Here is a 26,252-nt window from a genome sequence, read left to right as displayed (position 1 = left end):
GCCACCTAGGTGCCCCCAAATATGGAGTGGAGCCATGGACTAGGAGTGGACCAAATATGTATTTCTTAATATAAATCACAATAAGACAGCACTTAAAAAGAATATGTATTCTAGGGGCGCCTGAGTGGCTCAGGGGGTTAAGGCTCTGCCTTTGGCTCATGTCATGATCTCAGGGTCCTGGGATCAAGCTTCGCAATCAGGGCTCTCTGCTCAACAGGGAGCCTGCTTCCCTCTCACTCTTTCTGCCTGCCTCTCTGCCTGCTGTGATCTCTGTCTGTCAAATAAATAAATAAAATCTTAAAAAAAAAAAGACTATGTATTCTGCTGCTATTGAGTGGAAAATTCTGCATATGCCTGTTAGGTCCATTTAGTAGGTCTATAGTCATTATTTCCCCTTCCAAATATGTTGTACTGTGGCTTTCATGAATCCCACCCATATAAGACAAAAGAAATGTGTTAATTGTTAATGATACACGAAACTCAAGTAATTCTGCCCAAGACAAAATTTTATAAATTAATGTTTATGAAAAGCAAGATGTATATATGTATATATGTATGATTTATTTTTTGCCCTTTAGGAATGCAAAAAGCTTGAGGAAAAAATATTGCTTTGGAAATACCTAGTCAATTGATTTTCAACTCTTTGAAGAGGAGATGAATGAGGAATTCAGCAGTCTTCAAGTATAAGAATAATGTGTAAGAGTAGATGCTTTTGTTTTTCCAGGCCCAAATGGAATGGATTCAAATAATAAAAACAAGGATTTAAGTTTAGATACAAGAATGGTTTTATGAATGGGCTATGGACAAGATTACTTTCCAAAGGACACTGGTAACTGTCATTTCTGGACTATTGGAAAAGGTGTTGGAAGAGTTATCTTTCTGGTGTGGTTTTGAGGGAAGAACGCTTTTTATAAATCAAGCAAATTTTTACTGAAGCTTAAATTATAGTACAGAAACATATTTCAACTGATTTAAATATATCTAACCCATGAAGAAACTGTAGCACCAAAAATTTTCCCTCCTCTATCATGCATATGAGGATTAATTTTTATTACTATTCAAGCTACAGTGTTAATTTTTCTAGGCTTTATTTCTTACAAATTTGTATAGTTTTTCAAAATTAGATAGAAATCTTAAATATTATGTTTAAATATAATCAACAAATACCATAGAAGTAATTTTCTTGTATTCTTGTGGTTCTAGCTTGGGTACAGTAATACTCACCAAATGCTGTCCAATGTACTAAGAAGAAGTACATTATAGCCTAATCCAGTCCGTAACTTTGTGGGGTCTGTTTTCATTACATGAAGAATTATATCCACTCCTTCAGTCCCAAAAATTTCCTAAGAGATTTATTTAAAATTATTTTTTGGAATAATCTAATCCTTTCCTGTTTCATATTGTCTCCTAAAACTTTTTGTACGAGAAAAATAGAACATTGTTATTTTTATACAAATATTTTTTTCAAATTTGCGCTCACAGGAATTTAAGACCGATTATTGTAAAGCTAATAATTTTTAGAAATGGCATCAATCAACATGCCAGCTTAATGTCCCTTTCTATTTTTTTGATTTTTCCCTTTCTTTTTTTAAAAAAATAAACCATAAGCTTACCCTATGGTTTTCTTCTGCTTTATAATGAATGTAGTCCAATATCCTGTCAGATGAATACGAGAGCAAAACTAATTTAACAGGCTAAAATTCTATCAGGGAAGACTTTTTAATACTCCCAAGAGAGAAATAAATATATAAATGGTAACTAAAACCTTTAGTAATTTATATTAAGTTATTGCCAGTTATTACTTGTTATTTACCAATTACCTTTCTCACTGTTTTGTGGTTCAGTTCTGGTAGCCAGTAAGCAAGACAATGAATATTTTTCCAGAAGAAAGGCATAGGGTGGCAGAGTATAAGAAAAAGTTGGACCAAAGCTCAAAGCTAGGTATGCATTTACTGTTCTTGTTGCCTCTCCCTAAAATCTCTCTATTGGAAATTTCACAATTTTATTTTTTTTATCTTTCCAATTCTTTTATTAAATTATTTAAGTTATCAAACTTAGAGACTCAGAGTTTGTTATAAAATTTAAAAAGATCAAAGGGAATTAAGCTCTTTTTTCTAACTTTTAGTTCTAGTACAAACCTGATTTTTTTCTTTAAGTTTTTATTTAAATTCCATTTAGTTAACATACAGTATAATATTGGTTTCAGGTATAGAATTTAGTGGTTCATCTGTTACATACAACACTCAGTGCTCATCACATACCCATCACCCTGAACCCAATTTAAACTCAAAACAGCATTTATAATGTGATAGTCACTTTGGAAGAACTGTTTGCCAGTTTCTTAAAAACATATACCTACTTAATGAACATTAATTGTATTCCCCAGTATTTATCTAGAAGAAATGAAAGCATTATGTCCACAGAAAGACTACTACAAAAATGTTCACTGAAGGTTTATACATATAGTCCCAAATAGATAAAACCTAAGTATTAATCAATAGGGGAATGGAGAAAAAAATTGGGTATATTCAAACAAAGAAAAACTGCTCAGCAACAAAAAGGAATGGGCTGCTGATACCTGTAATAACATGGGTATATTTCAGAAATGTGGTGATGACAGGACCAGATATAAAAGAGTAAATCACATTTAAATGAATGTGGTTCCACTCATATAAAGTAAAAGAATAGGCAATACTTATTTTACGGGGATAGAAATCAGAACAGTGGTCACCTGAAGGCGAATAGGGGGGATAGCTACTAAGTGGCATAAAAGAATTTCATAGGAAGTAACAATTGTCTCTGTTTTAATTGAGATATTGGTTAAATGGGTGTATACATTCATCAAAACCTACTGAAATATACACTTAAGATATATATAGATATATATATACTTTATTGCATACAATTATATTCTCCTTATAAAAAGGAATATTAAATTAAATCCTCACAAGATTAAAAAACACCAACATTTATGGACACCAAGAAACAGTTTATAGTGCTAGGTCATTGGAAGATCTGAACAAAACTTTGATTCACAGGCATACATACCTTCCTAGGAATATGATGTTCACAAAGACCAGATAAAATAAGTAATATATCAGATTGAATTTCCAAAACAATGGCTTCTTCTTTGTCATTAGACTTGCTTATTGTATTTTTAAAAACTCCTGGTGTGGAAAAATTGAAAGAATGTAAACTCATCAGACATTGTATTTTTATTTTGATCAAATACTGTTTCGAAATTCCTTCTTTAAAAAAAAGAAATCCCTTCTTACAAGATTTCAATTAGAGAACTTATTTTAAAGGGAGCTATTTGAATCAAACAGTTATGTAGAAGCTGTAGACAGAAGATGATAAAAGGATTCTTTGAGCTCTGAATACATATATAGCACTTCTAGTACAGAATTAATGGAATATTATTAAAAGATGCCCTAACGACCTGATACTTTGTGCAGCAAACAAAACTGTTTATAGAAATATGCAGAACAACATGAGGCAGAGATGAGTGCTTTGCAAATATAGGACTAAAATGCCTGATCACAGCTTGCTCATCTCTTCATGGTTAACAGGGCCAATTTTAGGCAAAGGTGGAAGACCTCTCTAAGTGTATTTTATCTTCTGTTATTTCTTTCTGTGTCCTCTCCTTATGTCTCCTGGGAGGTATTTTCAATAACTTTAGGTAGCAGTATTCCCATGTCCTTTGAAATCTCTCCCCTGCTTCTACTCAAAATTTAGAAAGACTAGAAAAGAGCCACTTACACTGATGGGATGACAGTCACAATAAAATTTTGCTGCAAAAAGGAATTTTCTTTTAAGCTTTAAATCAGGAACAAAAATCATTGCTTCTCTGTTAAAGGGGTCATTGACATTACCTAGAAGGGCTGGACTCATGTTCCAAAGTAAGAGGGCAGGGAAATCACAATTTATTACCATAGCTGGCCCTGAGGGGATGATTCTTGGACCTGTTAGTATGAATGACAGGTGCAAGATCAGTCCCTGATGGGGCTAGTTGAGCATGCTGAAGGCTCAGTTGAGGAGCATGCTAGGAACAGATGGGCCTATGCTCCTATATTAGGAACATCTAGGAATCCAACCTGATTGGCCATAGGTCTGCTTCTCCTTTCTAGATGATCTCATTTTCCTTCCTACTTGAGTGTAGGCATGTCACTTTCTGTGTTGTCTATAACACACGTTATGTTTTGAATTATTTCCTTCATATTTCAGTATCCTTTAGTTCCTGCCTTTACTTTCTCCTTGTTCTATTCTAAGTCATCTGATATATTTCTTCCAGATTCCTTTTCCTAAAACAGCACTATACATATAACCTTCCTGATCAAGATCACTAATGGCTCCCCATGTCTAAAGAGGATGCTATTCAAAATTCTAACTTGGCTCTTCACTAGACATATTATATCTCACATTACTTATTTCCATAAAACATTTTTTCCAATATCTTTTTTTAATTATTTTAAATTGAAGTATAGTTGATAGATGTCTTCATAAAACTTCATAAAACTGACTTCACTTCACTTCAGCTAGCTCTGAAAACATTGTTATATATATTTTAATACCATGTCTCTGCTTATACTGTTCCCTTGCTTTAACGACCATCTCCTCTTTTCCCTCTCAAAACTAGCTTTACCCTTACACCCAAGCTCAATAAAGGTACTTGTCAAGATTACCTAGCCTTAAAAATGACTGAAACCTTTGGGTTTCTGTGGTATTCTCTTACTCACTAGGGGACTTACTGATGGTGTAGGGTAACATGTGCTATCTTTCTAGGGTATACTTTTTTTTTTTCCCATTCTCATTAAGGGCAAGGTCCACAGTGTCCTGTTCTATACATGTTTGTGACACCAGTGCCTGCACAAAGGGTATTATAAACATTTGCAATAACAATTCAATTACTATTTGATGAGCAAACTATTTGTTAAGTCCTCTGTTAGACTGAGTAAGTGAAGGAAGGCCACTGCCTCTAAGAACTCACATGATAAAGATCAGCTTCTTTCAAGTTAAAGGGAAAAAAATCCTAAGGAAAGAACCCTTCTATATTTGTTTTCCCCTTTCTCTACCCCACACCTCCTACCCAGGTGAGATTCAGACTCTTATCTGGACGTAGGAAATATAGTATTTTCTAGACTCCATACAGTTAGGTTGGAACCTTAACACTGAGTTCTGTACAATGGAACATGCATGGAAGTGATAAAATCTACTTCAGGGGCAACACTGTTGGGACCCCACTCAATCTTGAGAGTTTTTTCTGTATCTTCACTTAAACTTCTATTGCTTTACTCACAATCACACATACACAAAATCTACTTTCAGGTTTGGTCATCCTCAGTAAACTCATCAAAAAAATGTTTTCACTTAACACCCTTTTCAGTATCTTTATTTTAAAGGACACTGCTATTAAATGGTACCACTATTCTCCACTAGTGATGGAAGAGTAGGCACTTTAGCTCAACAGATTGAAGAGTTTTGGTGGAGGTGTTTATAATTAATTGACATCCAGCAAATAATCTCATACTCATGAGGCAATCAGTGAATTTGAGTATGACCAAAACATATCTTTTTTTTTTTTTTAAAGATTTTATTTATTTATTTGAGAGAGAAAAAGCATGAGAGCGGAGAGGTCAGAGGAGAAGCAGACTCTCTGCCGAACAGGGAGCCCATTGTGGGATTTAATCCCAGGATTCCAGGATCATGACCGGAGTTGAAGGCAGCTGCTTAACCAACTAAGCCACCCAGGCGCCCCCAAAAGAGATCTTTTCAAGGTCAGGAAAAGTTAGGGCCAGAGGATTATTAATTTTTTAATTAACAAAGGTAACAATAGTTTGTTTTCAGTTCTGAACTTTATTCCAAGCTCACACATATGTATTTTGGGGATAAGATGATTCATTATAGTGAATTCTAAGTTGAAAATCAAGGATATCCTGCTATATTATAACAGAAAAGAATCTCCTGTGTACATTTCTATATATACCAGCATACTAGTGTTCTGGTATGTCAGATGCACTGGAAAATGTAATGTTATCCTCTTTTAAATGACTTCAAAATCCTGGCCAAAATGCGGTCATCTTATTACTAGAAAAATGAAGGTAACAGTAGCCCATTAAAAAAAAAGATAATCCTAAATGAAATAGTATCTGGAATAAACAGATGTTTACAGGATGAGTGACCATGATGTTTCAGTAAAGACAAATTGACTTATAGCAACAATATGAAACAAAACCAGGAGAATATTCAGGAGTTTCTTGGCTAGAATGATAAATTTGTAAAAAGCATTTTAAGCAAAACCTCTAATTTATAAGTATTCTACTAAATGTGTTTTACCTATCAGTTGCTGAATTGTTCCCTTTTCACAAAGATCATTGTTTATAGTCTCATCCTCAGTGTAGACCATGGCTCTCAAGAGTCTTAAACTGTAACGCATCTGGGCAAACTTATTGGCACGGCCACCTGTACCATGAAAACTATTGCCATGGCTAAAGAAGGAATCTGTGGAGAAATAGAATTTAATACTTTACATCAAGAAATTTAAAGCAAAAACATTTCAAATAAAACAGAACATATCAGTTACCTTATATATCTAACCCTTAAGTTTAAACAGATGTTTAATTTTGTCATACTCTTTAGTTTTTTTTTAGAGGAATAAATACTATCCTTTCCCCCTTCTCCTCCTATTCCCAGAACAGAAACATGCTTTAAAATTTTTCTCAAAAGTGTCATCTTGTATCTTTTGTAACTTGCTACTATTACTTAAAATTATGTTTTTGGAAGTATTTACATAGTCACAAGCAGATCTAAATCATTTAATTGCTTTCAGCATTCATTTAATTTGTTTTAGGGGGGATGAGAAGAGAGAGAGGGAGAGAGACTCTTAAGCCAGCTTCATGCCCAGCCTGAAGCCTGATGCCGGGTTCAATCTCACAGCCCTGAGATTATGACCTGAGTGAAATCAAGATGCTTAACCAACTGAGTCACGCAGGTGCCCCTGAGCAATCATTTTATGAATAAATCACAGTTTATCCATTCACTAGAACAAACTGCTACAATGAACATTCTGGTACAATGAACTTTCTGGTTTATGTCCCCTTATTCCCACTGAGAAAGGTTTCGCCATGTGACACCAGAATCATATAGGGTATACCCACACTTAATTTTACCAAAGTTCCTAAATTGCTTCTCAAAGTGGTTATATGGACACAACGTACAAGACTAATAGATTTTTCCAATCTGTTAAATGGGAAATGACAGTTAATTATTATCTTAATTTGCGTTTCTCTGATTACCAATAACATTGAACATCTTTTAATGTTATTTTTAAATTTGAAATTTTGTCTGTGACTTGGCAGTCTCTATTCTTTATCTACTTCTTTGCCGAGTTATTTTCTTTTTTTAGTTCTTTATGAGCCTGGATTCTAATCCTTTATTAGTCACAGGGGTCAAAAATGCATTCTCTTAATTTGTAGATCATTATTTTATTCAGATTTAGTCATATAGCATTTCTAATTTTTACATTATTAAATGCACTAATTTTCCATATAGTTTAAGTTCTTCTGATTTATCAAAGTCTTTTCCTACCCTGTTACCATAAAGATATTTTCCCATGTTTTCTTTTAAGATTTTATAGTTTAACTTTTTATATTTAGGGATTTAATTCATCTTGCACTTGATTATTTTTTAACAAGGTGAAAGAAACCAATTTTTATTTTTATTGAAGGTAATAACATCTTTGTTAATGCCAACCTCCCATATATTCTTTTTCATTGGTCTGTTCCTTATCTAGTACCATACAGTTTAAATTATTATTGCTTTATAGTAAGTCTTGATAAACAGCAAGGCAAATTCTCCTTTCTTCTTTACAATAATATGCCTTCTTTAAAAGGTTCTTCATGTTTAAAACTAAAAAAAATTTAAAAATACTCTTCTGAGTATTGTGTATGGGTTAAAAATGCAGGTTCTAGAGCTAGACTACATGTACTAAATCCTTGATTTGACACTTCCTGTGTGACCAAGAACATGTTATTTAACTTTTCTGATTGAGTTCTACCCATGTGACCACCTGGGATGGTAACAGTACCTTCAACCTCTGGATCTGTTGTGAGGACTAAATGAGTTAATACTTGTGAGGTGTTTAAGGCCTACCATGCAGTAAGTACTCAATAACTGTTAGCTATAAGGCTTCCCCATGTTAGGCAGCATTTCCTCTTTTGCTTTATAGTTTTTTGTAAACATAAATGATATAAAGGATAGAGAATAATTATTTAATGCATAGCAATTTAACAAGAATAAATTTAGTAATTCTGCATATTAGAAACTAGAAAATTTAAAAAATCAGCTATAATTTTTTCCATCCTCACAGATATATGATTTTCTTGATCTACTGAAAATGTATCATATAAAATCATTTCCACAATAAAATAACTACCGGAAAAGAATGCAGTATCTCTCTTATAAGCATTTTTTAAAAGAAAGTATTTCTTATTTCCTTTCTAAGAATGACGAGAGCTATAATAAAATATTTGTACAAATTGGTAGTCTAATAATTTGGTAGACTACATGTGGAATCATTACTTCTGGCTGGGAATTTTAAGCTCTGTGAAGGTAGGGATTTTATTTATTTTGAATATAAATGTATCCTTAGCAGTTAAAACAATATTAGTACCTAGTAGGTACTCAACAAATATTTGTTGAATGAATGTTTAAAATATTTCCAGGACTGGGGCACCTGGATGACTCAGTGGGTTAAAGCCTCTGCCTTCAGCTCAGGTCATGATCTTAGGGTCCTGAGATTGAACCCCGCATCGGACTCTCTTCTCAGCCGGGAGCCTGCTTCCCCCTCTCTCTCGGCCTGCTTCTCTGCCTACTTGTGATCTCTGTCTCAATCAAATAAATAAATAAAATCTTTAAAATATTTCCAGGACTTAGTATAATTGTTGGATAAGCCTAATGCTACAAAAATTTAAATCAGGTTATATGAATGATTTCTTTTACTGAGAGGTATGTATCAATTACAGTTACGATATTTACTAATGTGTCTGACTTTAAATGAAATCTCATATTTTTTTCTTTAAAACAACAGTAAACACGTGAAAATCACAGGAAACAAGATATATATTTTTATTTATTTTCTTTAATTAATTTTATTTATTTTTTCTATGAATATATTGAGAGTTCAATTGAAACATGTAAATTAGAATTTTGATAGGTATCACTCACCTTCACTCTCACACCATTCTAGAAATGCAAGGACTCGAGCATTTCCCTGACACAACATATACTCTTCTGTTAAAAAAGGAGCCACTGACGACAAAGTGGCAATTGCATGCAGTTGTAATTCTTCATACTGTGCTGCAGACCACTCCATTATCTTGTGTTTCTCAGGCTTTTTAACATAGGTAAACAAAGCCAAGATAACTTTGCCGTCAATTAATAGCTATGAGGAAGGGGAAAACTACTTTGTTAGAAACATAAAACGATTTTATTTAATCTAAGAAAATTAAAGATTTCCAATGTATTATTTTATTAGGGTCATTTTTAAAAAAAATTTCCTTCCTAAAGATGCCCAATCTACATTAAGTACCAAAACCAAAACAAAACAAAAACAAAAACAACAACAAGTTGACTATGATCCCCTTATCTCAGATATGTTCTCTCTAGATGACAATAATATAAATAAGTGTTAATTTTTTTTGTCTACGCGTATATATATAATTTGACTCTTGCTTATGATCAAACCAAAGAAGCAGAAAATTTGGGGCAAATAAACTGCTGAAATTTCTCTCTTCCCTTCATTTTTGAAAAAGAAACATTTCACAGACTCAATGGTACACTATAATAAAGTGTAATTTTTCCAAAATAATGACTGTGGCTAATTTTTAAGCAGTTGTAATAGAACTTATACAAAAATTCTAGTCAATCAATGCCACTCAGGTCATAAGCCATATTTATAATTATATGCTTAGAATTTTAAAATTGTGCTGAATCCATGATTTCAATAAAATAGAAAAATGCATAGCTATTATGACCATGTACTAGTCCACAGGGAATGAAGGCAAGATTTAGAATGGAGAAAGCAGGAATAAGAACAACAGCTAGTTCTAGCCTTACTATAAATATTAAGTGGATAATGTTTTCAAAATACTCCATGAACCACAAATAACAGTACACATATTCATTATCACTACAATTACTGGGCCACAAACAAATGACATAAAAAAAATTAGTTGATTCCACTGCTCACACAGTGCTTTAAGAAGCTCACCATATTCTTTATGCCATTTGACTCTCAAATCCACTAAAGTGGTTTTTAAACTGTCGTGTGCATTTTGTCTCCAGAGAGATTTTAATAGTTAGATAATACTTCACTGTACTAAAAAACCATATTTTATGTAATGAGATTCTATTTGGCATTTCAGAAAATGCATTTAGATTCTAAAGAGTGTATAATTTTGATATCATTAATAAAGTTATAACTGTAGAAACAAAGAATTTTTTTCCTTCTCTGAACATATTTTAGTGTGTATATATGTGTGTGTTCCTCAAAGTGGTATTACCAAAAAAATCTGAGCTCTCTTAGCTCTCTTGATCCTCATAATAATTCCATGAGATAGGTGTTATCCTCATTTTTAAATTAAGATACCTGGGATTGGGGCACCTGGGTGACTCAGTTGGTTAAGTATTTGCCTTCCACTCAGGTCATGATCCCAGGAGCCATGCCTCAGGCTCCCTGCTCAGTGGGAAGCCTGCTTCTCCCTCTCCCTCTCCCTCTGCTGCTGCTCTGCCTACTTGTGCTCTCCCCTCTCTCTCAAATAAATAAATAAAACATGTTTAAAAATCTGGGTTTTACAGAAACTAAACAGCTTATTCAGGATCACCTTGCTGAAAAATGATAGTACTGCATTCTGCCTGACTAAAGCTTTAACCACAATATGGTCAGAGGTAGCCTATTAGGCTAGATGGGCCTATATGGATTTTCTTTCATATTATGTTTTCTTATCCTGGAGATCTAAATACATAAATAAATTTCTAATGTTATCCTGCCTTTTTTGGTTTATATGGTTTAAATTTGGTAAATTCACTGTTTATTTAACCAGATAAGCAGAAGAAATTTTGATAAGATGAAATTCTGACCAGAGTTACTTCCTATGGTAAACATATGGGTTGATGAAAGATTTGCAGTCATGACTTTTAAGAAAGTTATAATACAAAGTGAGACACACTAGCTTTAATTTTGGTTATTATTATTTTTTTTACCTGTATAGTAGGTAAATCTTTACATAAGATCACAATTATATTGAATAGCAATTTCTTCAATTCAAAATCTTCATAGGAATTAGAAAGCTTAAGACCTTTCACCAAAGGATTTTGACTTTTAACTGTGAGGGGGAAAAAAAGAAAATAAAAGTAAAAGATAAAGTAATGTTTAAGACTCATCAAGATAATTATAGGTTGAAAGTTTTATGGTTTTTACCTTCTGTAAAGGTTGCAAATAGTATCAAATCCCTGGTAAAGCCACATTCCTAATATAAATACATAGAAGAATGATTGAATTAGATGGAAATTACAAATGCTTATATTTACCTAGTATTTAATCATCTTTATCAGATTCCCCTTTTCATTCATTTGAATTCATAAAGTACTAATAATAGAAAGGGATGAAAACAGGAAACATATAGCCAGATAAACTTGTAATTTATTTAATATAAACTTCTGTTGGTTCTAAGAAGTATTTTTTTTTATTATTCTATGAGTATATTTTAAGATGCTGACTAAAATTTGGTAATTACCCAAAATGTGTTAATACTACAAATTACTGGGGCACCTGGGTGGCTCAGTGGGTTAAGCCACTGCCTTCGGCTCAGGTCGTGATCTCAGGGTCCTGGGATTGAGTCCCGCATCGGGCTCTCTGCTCAGCAGGGAGCCTGCTTTCTTCTCTCTCTCTCTCTCTGCCTGCCTCTCTGCCTGCTTGTGATCTCTCTCTGTCAAATAAATAAATAAAATCTTAAAAAAAAAAGACTACAAATTACGTATCTAATTCATTATCGTATTATACCTTTAAGTGACAAAATAAGGGCGAAAGATACAGTTATTTTCAGCAGCTTTTCTTCTTAAACAGCCCCCCTCCCACCTTGACCCCAACCACTCTCATTATATGGTTTCGTCAGGTCTAATGGGTCCTACTTAACATAAAAAGCCCTGAAGAATAACCAGAATTGCAAACATTTCAGCATGAGAGAACACATTTCTGCCACAGATATCCTAGCTAGACTTTGTAATTCGGGAGAGTTTAGCGGGGCAAGTCCCTAGGTTTTTGAGCTTGCACTGTTACAGCGCTACTGCTTTAGGATCCATATGGTTTCTTTAAATGTGAAGATGTTATTTGACTCATAAAATTCACCTGAATGCTTGCAAGGATGCTAATGAGAATTTATTAACTAAGCAGGAGCCTCCAAAGACACATATAGGTTTACCCATGCATTGCAGCCTTGACTAGAAAGCTAGGTAGGATTGTTGCCCCCATTTACACATTATAAGTTCTATCTGAACCACTGATATGGCATTGAACCCTTCATTCACAAATTTCTTTTATTTTTATTTATTTTTTTAAAGATTTTATTTATTTGACAGACAGAGATCACAAGTAGGCAGAGAGGCAGGCAGAGAGAGGGGAGGAAGCAGGCTCCCTGCTGAGCAGAGAGCCCGATGCGGGGCTCGATCCCAGGACCCTGGGATCATGACCTGAGCCGAAGGCAGAGGCTTTAACCCACTGAGCCACCCAGGTGCCCCTCACAAATTTCCTTTAAATACAACTTAGAAAGTTTGTGGCTATATGGATATCATTGCCAAAGAGCTCTACTCTGGGATGTCAATCATTCAGTGATTTTTACACTATAAAATATGCCAAGGCTCAGCTTCTGGAATGGCAGAGTAGCTCCCATAAATAATCTTCCTGAAGGTAACAATTATAAACCCAGAACAAAATATAAAAACAACTGTCTTGTGATGAAAACCAAGCAGTTACTGGAGGGGAGTCAGAACTTTCAAGATGGAGATGGCACTGCATGGGTTTCCCTTTTGTTAAAAAAAAAAAAAAAAAGGCATTTAGACAGAGGCCAGGACCTAGTCCACACCTTGTGTAGATCCTGCAACTCAGAGTAAAGCTGTTATCTTAGTGGTTTGAATATTCAGAGGGCAGAGGTACTCTCAGGGCAACTATTGCTACTGGAAAGTGAAGGGGGAAATCCCATAAAAGAGAGAAAGGGAACTTCAACTTCTGTGTATAAACTCCCAAACGTCTGGCTAATGCCTGATTCATGCCAGGGCAGAGAATACTCAAGCATCCTAGGTAAGGCTGAAAGAAATGAACTGAGATTTGACCTGCCATTTGCCATAGGGATGAGTAGCCTAACTAAATGCCCATGAATACAAAAGAATAAATACTTTTCAGAGGAGTACACCAGAATCCACAGTAAAAAGGCTCAGAATAAACAGAAAGACAGGAACTCTCAGCAGAGAAATAGAAACTATAAAAAGGAAACAAAAATTTAAAAACTAAAAAAGACAACATCTAGAATAAAAATGCACTGGATGGGATTAATAACAGAATGAAGATGACAGGGGAAAAAAGTCAGTGAATTTAGTTGTATAGACCAATACAAGTTATTTAATCTGAAGAATAGAGAGAAAAATGATTGAAAAAAGAGAACAGGTCTCACGACAAACATGCATGTAATCTGAATTACAGAAGGGGAGAGAGAGAGAATGGGGCTGATAAAATACTTATAGAATATGATCAAAAAATTTTCCAAATTTAGTCAGTTTACATACTCAGGAAGCCCTATGAATGAATCTTAAGCAGGATAAAAACAAAGAAAATCACATCTTGGCACATAATAGTAAAACTGCTAGAAACCAAAGGTAGAGTGAAAATCTTAAAAAACAGCCAGAAAGCAAAATGATACATTGTCCATGGGGAAGCAAATTGAAAAAACAAATACTTCTGATCAGAAACATGAGGCCAGAAGACAGCGGAATGGTATCTTCAAGTGGTAAAATATAAAAGTGTTCAAACTAGAATTCAATATTCTGTGAACATACACTTCAATAATTAGGCTGAATTAAAGATGTATTGAGATAAAAGAAATTAAGAGAATTTGTTCCCAGCAGCTAGCAGATCTGCATCATAAGAAATGGGAAAGGAAATTCTTTAGGTAAAAGAGAAATGGTGCCAGATATAAACTCATATCACCAGCAAGGAAAGAAACACATCATACATAGCAAATATGTAAGCAAATTATAAAATATGAAGAGAATCTCAAGTTTACAAAAGAACTGGCAAAGAATTGGCAGAACTACTGGTGGCCATAATGAAATTACAAAATATCTTGCTATCGCAAGTTCATAAATATTACAACATTGTTTAGGACTCCTTCCCCCCATTCAAGCTATTTCCACAACTAAAATTCATGCAATTTGACTCATACTTACGATCATTGGTGTTCCAGGATTTTGAGCTATAATTGTAGTGATTACTAATATATCATTTCTAAGCTGACGATCATAATGACTAAAACCTCTCATAAACAGATTTTTAAATACTTCCTTCAAAGCCCTGGAAAGTAAAATCAGATCTTTAAAACCATATTTCCGTGTAAATGCTACTTAAGTGTCTATCAACAGAATTCCCTTTTTATATCATACTATTCATTTTGAAGTATTTCTGATCCTTTCTACATTTCTAAATCTGCCATAGGAGTCAAGTCTCTATCAGATAAGAATCCATCCATCCAAATCTATACCTGTGGGCAAAGTGACTGCTAAACTACTTAAAGGCTTTTCTTTGTTCTTAAGATTAAAAAGTCCTACCCCCTTACCAAGGCTTATTAAGCCTTTCATGTTATGGTCCCTGTTAACACTGTTAGCTTCATCTCTCACTATTCTATTTTCTACTCTCAATATATTGGGTTTATTTATTTTTATTTTTAATTTTTTTTGCCAAATTCTATTTTCACTTCTGTTCCCCTGTCTAGGATGCTCTCTGAATGCAAAACTCTTCTGTGTTGCCAGTTCGTATTTATCATTCAGATACCAAATTAGGGTTCATCAGGAAGTATTTATTAACTCTCCAAGTCTGGGTCAGGTTCTGTGGACATTTGTTGATTTGGGCATTTGCTGGTTTGCTTCCTAGCACTCATTTGCCCTTCTTCTTCATCTTTTTTTAAAAGATTTTATTTTTTTAAGTAATCTCTACACCCAGTTTGGGGCTTGAACTCATAACCCCAAGGTCAAGAGTTGAATGCTCTTCTGATTGAGAAAGCCTGGTGCCCCTTGCTTGCCTTTCTTATGATAACAGTACCCTTATTTTTATTTAGGCATTTACCCTTTTGGTCTTGCTAAGATGCTTTGAGCTTCCTTTTAGCCAGAGCATTTCTCTGTCACTAGTAATTCAATCTGGAATGGTATATGGCCAACCCAGACCACTCAGGACCAATAGGGACTCAATTCAAAGAATTTTCTTTGGCCTTTCAGAAGAGCAAGTCTTCTCTTCTGCTTGATTTGGGGTTGTGATTGTGTGAACCTCAACTTGTTAGGTCTCACTATGTGGATCTTGGGAATAAAGCTAACACAGTGGAAGACTGTAGAGGGATGATGAAAGCCCACATCCTGTTATTTCTGAGCACATGAAACCAGTTTTATCCTTGACCTTGTAGTTATATAAGCCCATAAATATCCTATGTGATTTAAATCAGTTGGATTGGGTATGCTGAATCACTCTTTTCTAGAGAACATGTAGCACTGTGATAGTCTATTTCATAGCATTTAGTTGTCTGTTTACTTGTCTATCTCCTAAAAACAATGTAAATTCCATGAAAGCAGAGATCAGTCTGCATTGCTTTCTTTTGTAGTTCTATGGCCCAACACTGAAGTTGGTATAGAGCAGACAATAATTATTTGATGAATAAATGGATAAGTTACTTGACGACTCACTTATATTTTATTGCTAATGCTTACTGCAATATCTGGAAGAGAGTAAGTGTTTAAAAATAGGTTACTGGGGACACCTGGGTGGCTCAGTGGGTTAAACCACAGCCTTTGGCTTGTGCCATGATCCCAGGGTCCTGGGATCGAGTCCCACATCAGGCTCCTTGCCCCATAAGGAGCCTGCTCTCTTTGCCTCTGCCTGCTTGGGTGTTCTCTCTCTCTCTCTCTCTGACAAATAAATAAATAAAATCTTTAAAAAAATAGGTTACTGAATGAGCAAATGAAATAGTTCTTTTAAATGTCTAATGTATTTTATACTTATTCAAAGACATAATTTAGCTTTGTTAATAAGCTACTTTAAAAGCTTTCCAAATAGGAAAAACAAAAACCAAAAAAAAAAAAACAGCTTGCTATTGCAAAGATGCATTTACACCACAACATAAAAATGATGTTGGACATCACTCAAAATGGACATGACTCAAAAGCCTAATTGAACACAAATTCAAACAAAGATGTTAGTTATGTTACTGGCTATCATTTTAAGGTTAAAAAACATTCCTATCTAACCACTTACTTACAGCAAACATTCCAAGTTACTAAGTTGTTGTATGGTTTCTTCTTTTGGAGATTTTTCCAATAAATTCCAAAGTATTTCTGAAGAACGAAACAGAAGCTGTCCAGAGGGGTCTGGGTCATTGAGGTGAGCACAAATTTCTCTGGCTGCTTGTGCTTTCAGCATTAAAGTGCAATTAACTTCTGAAAATAAATTTAGAAATTATTTATGTTGTACAGTCTTGACACCATTGGAAAGAAACAAAAATAGTTGAGAATGAAGTATTTAAAGTTAATAATATACAAACCAGAAGTTGAGAGATGCTGGAGAGCTTTAAGTACCCAAAGTTTCTCAACAAGTTGATTTTCAAGTAAAGTCAATGATTCGACCATTGTTTTTGCCAATCCACTGACCTCAGCCATCTTAATCTTGTATGATGAATTTGCTTGCTGGTAACCTAACAACAATTAGTTAATAAATATGTACAGTTCTCTCACATAGTAACCATCTATGTTCAGACAAAGGAATGAGTAATATTGTTAAACAACTGCAATAAAAACTTAAAAAATAGTTTGGCATTTTGAAATTGTATAGCACAGGGATAGACAAAATTTTTCTATAAAAGGCCAAATAATGAGTCAATTTTGAATTGATTCATTAAAGTTAATATATATTATATTAATTAAATTTAAAGTCAAATTTAATGTAATATATATATATATAAATGATGTATGTGCTCCTTATAAAGGTCAAGGATTTAATTATTTCTTGGAGTCTTCTAGCAGAACAGACAATATCTGAAGAGTAATTGGGCGGAGTCATCATAAACATTTTCCAAGAATACTGACTCATCAAGACCCCTGGCTCAGGGGCATAAGTGACTTAATGGAGACACCTATTGTTTCTGAAAGGCTGAGAAGTCAGGTGTACCTGACCACAATCTTCAATAAAAACCACAGGCCCCCAAGCAAAGTCAAGACTCACTCTTCTTTCCTTTCTAAGTCTTCTGCTCTGTCCATATCTACACTCTCTCTATGTCTTCAATAAACTCTGCTCTCACTTCGACTTGGCTTGTGTTTGATTCCTACCCTGCACAGAGCCAAGGACCCTTTCGGCCAGTCCTATGGGAACCCTTCTGGGTCCTTGGAGCTAGCCAGCTTGCATCAATCCCACTGTGTCTTTCCAAGTTCAAAGAGAATGAGAAAGAATATTATTTTACAGACAAAAGTTATTACCAAAAGACTATTGAAAACTTCACCTGTAATATGCTTCTTTGGTGGTTCTGCATGATAAAAGTCAATAATACACTTACAAATTTGTATCCTCAATTCAGAATTTGGTATTTTCATCAATTCACCTGCCAGAAAGAGAAATGAATGCTATTTAATAACACTATCATGTTTACTTGCAAATTTAAATATGTTAGTAGTAAGATTAAAAATATCCTTACTAGAAGTTCAAACTGGACCATGTAATTTTATTTTTTTAATTTTAAATTTTTTTAGAGATTTTATTTATTTATTTGACAGACAGAGATCAAAAGTGGGCAGAGAGGCAGGCACAGAGAGAGAGGGGGAAGCAGGCTCCCCGCTGAGCAAAGAGCCTGACATGGGGCTCGATCCCAGGACCCTGGGATCATGACCTGAGCCAAACGCAGAGGCTTTAACCCACTGAGCCACCCAGGCGCCCCAGGACAATGTAATTTTATACATGCACACATGCATATGTGAAATATCTTGGATCTATCATTATAACATTGGCCCCTCAATCAATTCAGCCTCTCCTACTCAGGAAGAAAAGAATGGTGGTTAATAACATAAATGCTGGAACCAGACTGTTTAAGATTAAATAATGGCTCTGCCACTTACTACCTACATAAACTTGTGTCACTTTTCTCATCTATAAAATGTGTATAACAATAGTTACTATTTTAAAGATTGTTGTGGAAATTAATATGATAAAATGCTGAGAATAGTGTCTGGCATATAGTAAGTTACTATTATTATTTCTGGCAAGATATGGGTTAACATATTTCTCTTTAACTAAAGAATCAGTAATTTGTTGCCCCTAATAATGCATCCTTTGCTTAGAGAAGTTCCAAGTGAGCTCTGCTTTTCAATTTGCTAAGAGAATGGAAAACAAAGAGTTTCTGGGCAATCTTTGCCCTACCTGTAACAGTTTCATGTTCAAGTTATCTTGGTGGAGATGAAGGATTGGGAGGGTTCCTTTTAAGGCATATCTAAATTATTTCTGAACTGGCTTCAGCCTATACTTCAGACTGGTTTGTTCTTGCTCTGATCAACTACAACTTATCCCTAAGAGAAGCCAAAAATGATCCATGGAATTCTGGAAATGTTCTGTGTTCTCTGCATGCCTGGGAAAACTGGAGTTGGGAAAATCAGCTTCAGGGCTGAACCAGATGCAGGGGAATTCTGTGAGGGAAACAGATAATGTTCCTGAAACACTCCTGTTTTGCATTAGGACTTGCATAAATGTTCACCTCTGGAAATGATCAGTGAGTGGGGATGCAAATGGACAGGAGGAAGTACATAGGAGAACCTCACCCTTGCTTTAGGAGAATCTGTCTGCAAAAGATACCACTAAAAGAGAAGAAAAAAAGAAGACAGTTTCAAGACGATTCCCCTCCCCCCCTTTTTAAAAATACTTCCTTTCATGTTGAAAAATCACTATGTTTTAGGAAAATTTAGTCAACAGGAACAACTAAAATTTTCCAACAAAACTAAACAAATGTCTAAATGTATGGGGAATTGTAAGTTTTCTCATCTGCTTCCCTACCCTTTTAGTTCTTGTAAATTTAGGTCATTTCTCACAGTATCTGTTTTATAATCTCAGGACAGAGTACCAATTTTTCCCTCATACATTTCCAAAATCCTACACTTTTTTTTTTTTTTTTAAGATTTCATTTATTTATTTGACACCGAGAGAGAGAGAGATCACCAGTAGGCTGAGAGGCAGGCAGAAAGAGAGAGAGTGAGGGGGGAGTAGGCTCCCTGCCGAGCAGAGAACCCAATGTGGGGCTCCATCCCAGGACCCTGAAATCATGACCTGAGCTGAAGGCAGAGGCTTAACCCTCTGAGCCACCCAGGCGCCCCCAAAATCCTACTCTTGAATCAGAAATAACTATCACTTTAGAGAAAAGTTAATATGATCAACCACTATTAAGTAGAAACTGGAAGTTATTAGTAAAAATGAACAGCTTTTATTATAATCTATAGTGTTATTTTAGTTTAAACTCACGTTGCCAGCAATCAAAAAACAAGGGATAGGATAGTAGCACTTGCAGTCAACAATGAGTGAAGGGAGCTCATTTTAAGCTAAGAGTTCATACTTACTTCAAGTTTCTAAGGCAGGCAAGCTGTTCTTCAGTAGAGAGCAGACTGACACAGTAAGAAAGAGCATGTATTTATCATGCAAATGCCCACCAACACTCTTAGAGGCAACTTTTAAAAATAGTAAGGGCAACAGAGCAATTTTTTAATGTTATCAACGAAAACTACATCTTTTATCTGTTAATATTATCATGTCCTCTTTAGGGTTGACTTCCCGGTGTAAATTTTGATGCTAGGGATTCACAGAATTAAATTTTCCCATTAGTTCAGCCCACTTGTTCCTTGCAGTCATCTTATCTTACAGCCCATGTTTATTCTGATTTCCTTGGCATCTTTATCCACTCTAGCCCATAATAATTTCTCCCAGAATATCTACCATTGAAGACTATGAAACTTACATAGATATAAAAGGATTAGTGTTTCACCATTTTATGATATATATTTACAATTCTAGATTATTTAATGGATAATTTGGATCTCAGTGCTTCTAGCAACTAATTAGATTCTAGCAATTATTAAAGTTTAATGTTGAAAACATTTTTGTGATTATTGAGAGGTACATATACTTCTGATTTACAAAAAAGTTAAATATTTCAACAAACTAAATAACATCAAGACAAATAAGCATCTGCCAGTCCTTCAATTAAGGAACATAGAATCTTATTGGTATCATAAAATGCCTCAGTAGAAAACAATGCAAAAATTATCATCAAGCACACTATGACTAATTCCCAACCAGAAACAAGAAAAGAACCTGCATATGAAAGAGTACTCTAAGACTTAGTGACTAAAACATTTCTTTCTTGTCAGTAGGACCTGTCATATGCTATACCTCTCTACCTGAAGAAATCTTAACTTACCCAGAAGCGCGATTGAATTAGCAGTATCTTCAGCATATGTTATTTCATCTGATACTTTCTTTTTCAAAAATGGCAAGCTTCAATAAGAATGAAGAATGCAGGAGTTATATTTAATTAAGTCCTTAACTGAACCATCATTTGCATCTCTCCCATCCCCCTCCCCTCCAGCAACCCTCAGTTTGTTTTCTGAGATTAAGAGTCTGTTATGGGGGGCGCCTGGGTGGCTCAGTGGATTAAGCCGCGGCCTTCGGCTCGGGTCATGATCCCAGGGTCCTGGGATCGAGCCCCGCATAGGCTCTCTGCTCTGTGAGAAGCCTGCTTCCTCCTCTCTCTCTGCCTGCCTCTTGCCGACTTCTGATCTCTGTCTGTCAAATAAATAAATAAAATAAATCTTTAAAAAAAAAAAAAAGGGTCTGTTATGGTTTGTCTCCCTCTGTGGTTTCCTCTTGTTTCATTTTTTCCCTCACTTCCCCTATACTCCTCTGTCTTGTTTCTCAAATTCCTCATATTAGTGAGATCTCTATAGGACTTTTAATTCATGTTTTTCAAGAAAAAAATTTCAAGATATTTCAAGGGCTAGCTATGAAATAGCTAGTGTTTTGTGTGTTTGTTAGAATTTTTCATTTGAAACCAGTAACTTATTAATTGTTATCCAGCTCCTTGTTGGATCTCTAAAGTGAAGAACTCTTAAATTACTTCTTCTGGTCCTCAAACTTTTTTCTTTTCTACCAAAGGAAACAATCTAAAAGATAAAGCATTAGAAGAGCTTTCCTCTCAAAAGGTTATGAAAATCGTACACATTAAACTTCTGATGTAGTGAGAAAACATACTACACAGAAGCCAAAACAGGAAGGCTAGGTTTTATTTTTTATTTTCAATGTTTTTACCCCCAAAAATGTCTTGAGAAGGGGATCAAGTGAGGGTGAGGTGTGGAGAAATACATGATGATGAAAGCATAAATTAGGAAAGGAGAAAAAAATTAAATAATGTGAATAATTATGAAATATGAGGGAAAGTAAGGAGTACAATTCAAAAGTCTGTCACTTTATGTAAGGAAACATTCAATCACAGCTTTTATAGAAAACCAGTTCTTGGTGGAGCTCCTTGCTGGCATTGCTCAAAGTTATGCTTATAGGCCTGGTATTCTAGGACTTTCAGAGCCTTGAAATTTGAAATGATAACAATATAATCTCACATCAATATAATAGTAATTTCCAGTTAGTACATAAAAGTTCCTTAAAAGCACCAGAGCAATAATTATTTCTTTATTTTTCACAGTCTATATTAAAAACTAAGGCATGGTAAAGGCATCTGATTAGTTATTTTTGATTATTTTGTTCAGATAGCAAAAAAATTAAGTGTATATGGGGCACCGGAGTGGCTCAGTGGGTTAAGCCTCTGCCTTCGGCTCAGGTCATAATTTCAGGGTCCTGGGATCAAGCCCTGCATCGGGCTCTCTGCCCAGCAGGGAGCCTACTTCCCTCTCTCTCTCTTTCTGCCTGCCTCTCTGCCTACTTGTGATCTCTTTCTGTCAAATAAATAAATAAAATCTTTAAAAAAATTAAGTGTATGTAGTTATAAAATTTTTAAATATTATTGCTACAAAATGTAAAACAGTAAAAACTACCATATATATGTAGTCCTAATAATATTATTTGTATGCTAAAAGAAACATGCTATTTAAAAAATTAAATTGGTAGAAAGATTTAGAAGGTTAAACTAATGGAAATGTTTATACCTACTTGAAGAAATCTCCTCTACTCCATTATATGGAAACCTAAAAGTGGGTATTGTAATGTATAATTGGATTACTTACTATGTGGCAGCAAAGAAGCTGAAGATATTACTAGTTCCCCCAAATGGTTGGAGAAACAATAGTATGGAGGATAGGGTATATTAATTTTATAATGCTGACCTCTAATTAACATAAAAATATATACCAGAAATGACTGGTGACATTTTATTCTTCATTCAAATTTGAAAAATCAATAAAACATGACTCAGAACTCAATATGCCTTGGAGAATCAAGTTTTTTTTTTTTTTTTAAAGATTTTATTTATTTATTTGAGAGAGAGTGTGAGAGAGAGCATGAGCGAGGAGAAGGTCAGAGAGCGAAGCAGACTCCCCATGGAGCTGGGAGCCTGATGTGGGACTCGATCCCGGGACTCCAGGATCACGCCCTGAGCCGAAGGCAGTCGTCCAACCAACTGCGCCACCCAGGCGTCCCGAGAATCAAGTTTTGTAAAGAGAAAAAAAAAACTAGACTGAAACTACTTAGAAGTGTTCATAAATTTTCTCAAAAATTCTCCTAAAAAATCACAATTTCTTGCTTTTACCTCACACTTATTATTCACTTGAGAACAACTTATAATGACAAACATTTTAATATACTTACAGTTTAATCTCTGGTGGCTAGCTATTTTGGACTACAATAAAATTGACTGCCTTTGAAATATCGACTGGAATCAAGTGATCAGGTGAGGTTTTCTGAGTTATTACTTTACTATACCATACTGTATATCTTTGTAATACAAAATAAAACATAATAAAATACTGCATGCTAATGTAAAGTCAAGTTAAAGAAAAATAACTTACCCACATAATTTTAGGATATTAAACGCAGATTCTATAAAGTGGGACTGGTTTTCAATTTTTTCTGCACACAGATTCAAAATTTTAAATATTTGTGCTAAATCCCTTAGGGGCTTTAATATTTTTAGTTAAGAAATAAAATTAAGATGAAAAATTACCATATTCTTTACAGACTTCTATCAAGAAAGTCTATAGAATTCCATCTATTTTATTAAATATGGTTGACAATGTTTTAATTATACTAATTTTGAACCCTAAATAGGAAAAATTAGAACCATATTTGTCTCGGGATCATTATTCAATTTTTACCTCAGTAACCTCTTTTCAAAATATTGTTTTCTCTTCTCCTCATATCTTTAGAATTTGATTACGAACTATTATACCATGGATTCAGCAGATCACTAACTATTGGCAATAAGTAATAGCACATTGAAAACCGTTAATCTTTCAACTTTCCCCCACTCTCTTACAAAACAACCCAAACCTACTTTACTTTATTTTATTAACTTTATTCAGATGCATTTTCTTGCTTTTAAGGTATAAACTGAGATTTTATTTCATTTAAAACTAGTATAAAAGCAAAATTTACCTCTTCTAAATCTTGAAATAACAGCACCCTTTTTCTATTTAAAAAATCCACTGGTACATAAACACATTTCATAAATTTTCTTTTACAGCCAAGGAAACATGATAGTTGTGACATACTTCTTTGGTTGAATCCTATCACTTCTAGTCTCTTTCTAGGACCTTTTTAGGAGAAGATGGGGAATCTGGATATATTGGAAGTACAAACCTTTGTTAACTACCCATGGAAGTGATCAAGATACTTCTCGAATTTATTTTTGCTTTATGTTTTATCATATATAAAGGCAGCCTAAGAAGGGCGATCAGAAATAGAACCATTTGGGGGCACGTGGACAGCTCAGTCAGTTAACCAAGTCCAGCTCTTGATCTCTATTCTCAGGGTTATGAGTTCAAGCTCCAGTGTGGAGTCTACTTAAATAAAAAAAAAATCTATATATAGCCATTTGCCACCAAATCTCTAATGTGAAGAAGTAAAAAATGATGGAGGTGTTGAGGTATCAGGGTAAGATAAGGAAAGAAATCACTTGCTAGTAGACTTTTTTGGCTACCAATAAATAATGCTCAACATTCACAAACCCTCAGGTAACTGATAGGCATAACAAATCCATATAAAAGAAGGTTAAAATAAGGCAAGGAAAGAATTAAAATAAAAATTTAAGGCACATTTCCCTGAATGGGATCCTTAAGATGTTTGAAATACTGAAACAACCTAATATTAGAGACTTACATCTTCTTTAGAAAACTCCTGGAGGTTGTGGAGATCAATACTACTGAAGGGGTGCTCTATAGACCACTGCCAGTTCTGAAATTCTCTGTTACTAGTCTGTGATAAGATGACTACAGAAAGTGAGAGTTTTTTGTGACAACTGTATTGCCTTCTGTAATAGCTAAGTTATATGCAAAGCTTGTAATCACCACCACCACCACCACCTCCCCCCATAAACTGATTCTTAAGCACAGATAGTTTTGGATTGCACTGGTTTCGATATGTTCTGATCAGGTGGTATGTACAGTGGGGGATAACATATTTATATACTATTGTACTGGTTATCATGCACTTGCCATGTACATTAACTCATTTAGTCTTCCTAACCACCTCATGGGTGCTGTTATCTCCATCTTACAAGGGTGGAGAAGTTAAGAAGTTTATCAACATTACAACTAATCAAGTAAATTGGTAAAAACAAGACTTTGACTTGGTCCTCCTAACCACTATCTCTCTGAGTCTATAAAAACTGCCATTATCTGCACAGAATTAAGTACATTAATCTGTTTCTTCAATTTTATATTCTGAAAAAAAAAAGTATAATTTTGTGAAAAACACAAAATGTTAGATATTTTCTGTGGTAGACAGAATAATGGCCTGCCCAAAGATGTCCACAGCCTAAGTCCCAGGACTAGTGAATATGTTACCTTACACAGCAAGGGGACTTTTCAGATATGATTAAATTAAAAATCTTCAGAGGGGAAAGTTATCCCAGATTGTCCAGATAGGCCCACAGTAATCAGAGGGATCCTACCTGGGGAAGAGAGAGCCAGGAGAGGATCAGAGAAGATGTGACCACAGAAGCTGAGGTGAGAGTGGTACTACTTTATGGGGCCATGAGCCAAGGAATGCCAGCCACCTTAGAAGCTGGGAAAAGCAAGGACAGAGATTCACCTCAAAAGTTTTCAGAAGGAAACCAGCCCTGCCAACATCTTGACCTTAGCTCAGTGATGCTGACTTTGGACTTCTGACCTCCAGAACCGTGAGACAAAATTTTGTGGCATTTTGTGGCACTACGTTTGTGGTAATTTGTTACAGCAGCAAGAGGAAAATAATACAGTTTCTAATAAAAATTCTCTCATTTCAGGATAAATGAAACAAACATACATATTTATGTAAAGGATACAAGTCCGTTCTGATAACACTGCACCAGTTTCTTGACAGAGTTAAGTTGTTTTTCTTCTAAATCATCCTAAAACAAGTTATCTATTTTAGTACTTTTGTGCCATTAAATCTGTTGAGATTTTAAAAATTTTCTTTAATATAAAAAGAAAGTAGTCATTAAAATTATCAAGTAATTCTTAAATTACTATGTTATAATGTAAGCATTATGTTTCCTGAAATAGTGAAGGTAAAAATAAATGTACCATTTACATTTGATTGGGAAACTGAGAATCAAAACTAAATTAAGATAAAAGCAGCATTTGTTTCCAGAAACAATATTAACGATACTTGAATTTGCTGAGCATTTTTCTATGCCATGCTCCATATATATGTACTATAGATACATGTTATTTCATTAATTTTTAAAACAACCCTTTAGGAAGGTACCATTACT

General features: G+C 34.6%; 1 protein-coding gene across 1 annotated transcript in view; it reads right to left on the bottom strand.

The window, feature by feature from the left end:
• Nucleotides 1-26,252, bottom strand: part of CFAP69 (cilia and flagella associated protein 69) — a 52,462-nt gene that overhangs the window by 14,229 nt on the left and 11,981 nt on the right. Inside the window, exons 3-15 of the mRNA XM_044245982.1 lie at nucleotides 25,821-25,886; nucleotides 23,347-23,456; nucleotides 20,751-20,827; nucleotides 17,799-17,897; nucleotides 16,848-16,997; nucleotides 16,566-16,743; nucleotides 14,494-14,617; nucleotides 11,477-11,525; nucleotides 11,260-11,381; nucleotides 9,223-9,439; nucleotides 6,334-6,498; nucleotides 3,049-3,167; nucleotides 1,225-1,343 (exon numbers count right to left, since the gene is read on the bottom strand). Of these exons, the coding sequence (XP_044101917.1) occupies nucleotides 1,225-1,343; nucleotides 3,049-3,167; nucleotides 6,334-6,498; nucleotides 9,223-9,439; nucleotides 11,260-11,381; nucleotides 11,477-11,525; nucleotides 14,494-14,617; nucleotides 16,566-16,743; nucleotides 16,848-16,997; nucleotides 17,799-17,897; nucleotides 20,751-20,827; nucleotides 23,347-23,456; nucleotides 25,821-25,886 (1,595 nt within the window). The remainder of the gene's footprint in view (nucleotides 1-1,224; nucleotides 1,344-3,048; nucleotides 3,168-6,333; nucleotides 6,499-9,222; nucleotides 9,440-11,259; nucleotides 11,382-11,476; nucleotides 11,526-14,493; nucleotides 14,618-16,565; nucleotides 16,744-16,847; nucleotides 16,998-17,798; nucleotides 17,898-20,750; nucleotides 20,828-23,346; nucleotides 23,457-25,820; nucleotides 25,887-26,252) is intronic.

This window comes from Neovison vison, chromosome 4, assembly GCF_020171115.1.
Source record: "Neovison vison isolate M4711 chromosome 4, ASM_NN_V1, whole genome shotgun sequence".
Taxonomy (NCBI): Eukaryota; Metazoa; Chordata; class Mammalia; order Carnivora; family Mustelidae; genus Neogale; species Neogale vison.
This window is presented reverse-complemented; position numbering and strand designations above follow the sequence as displayed.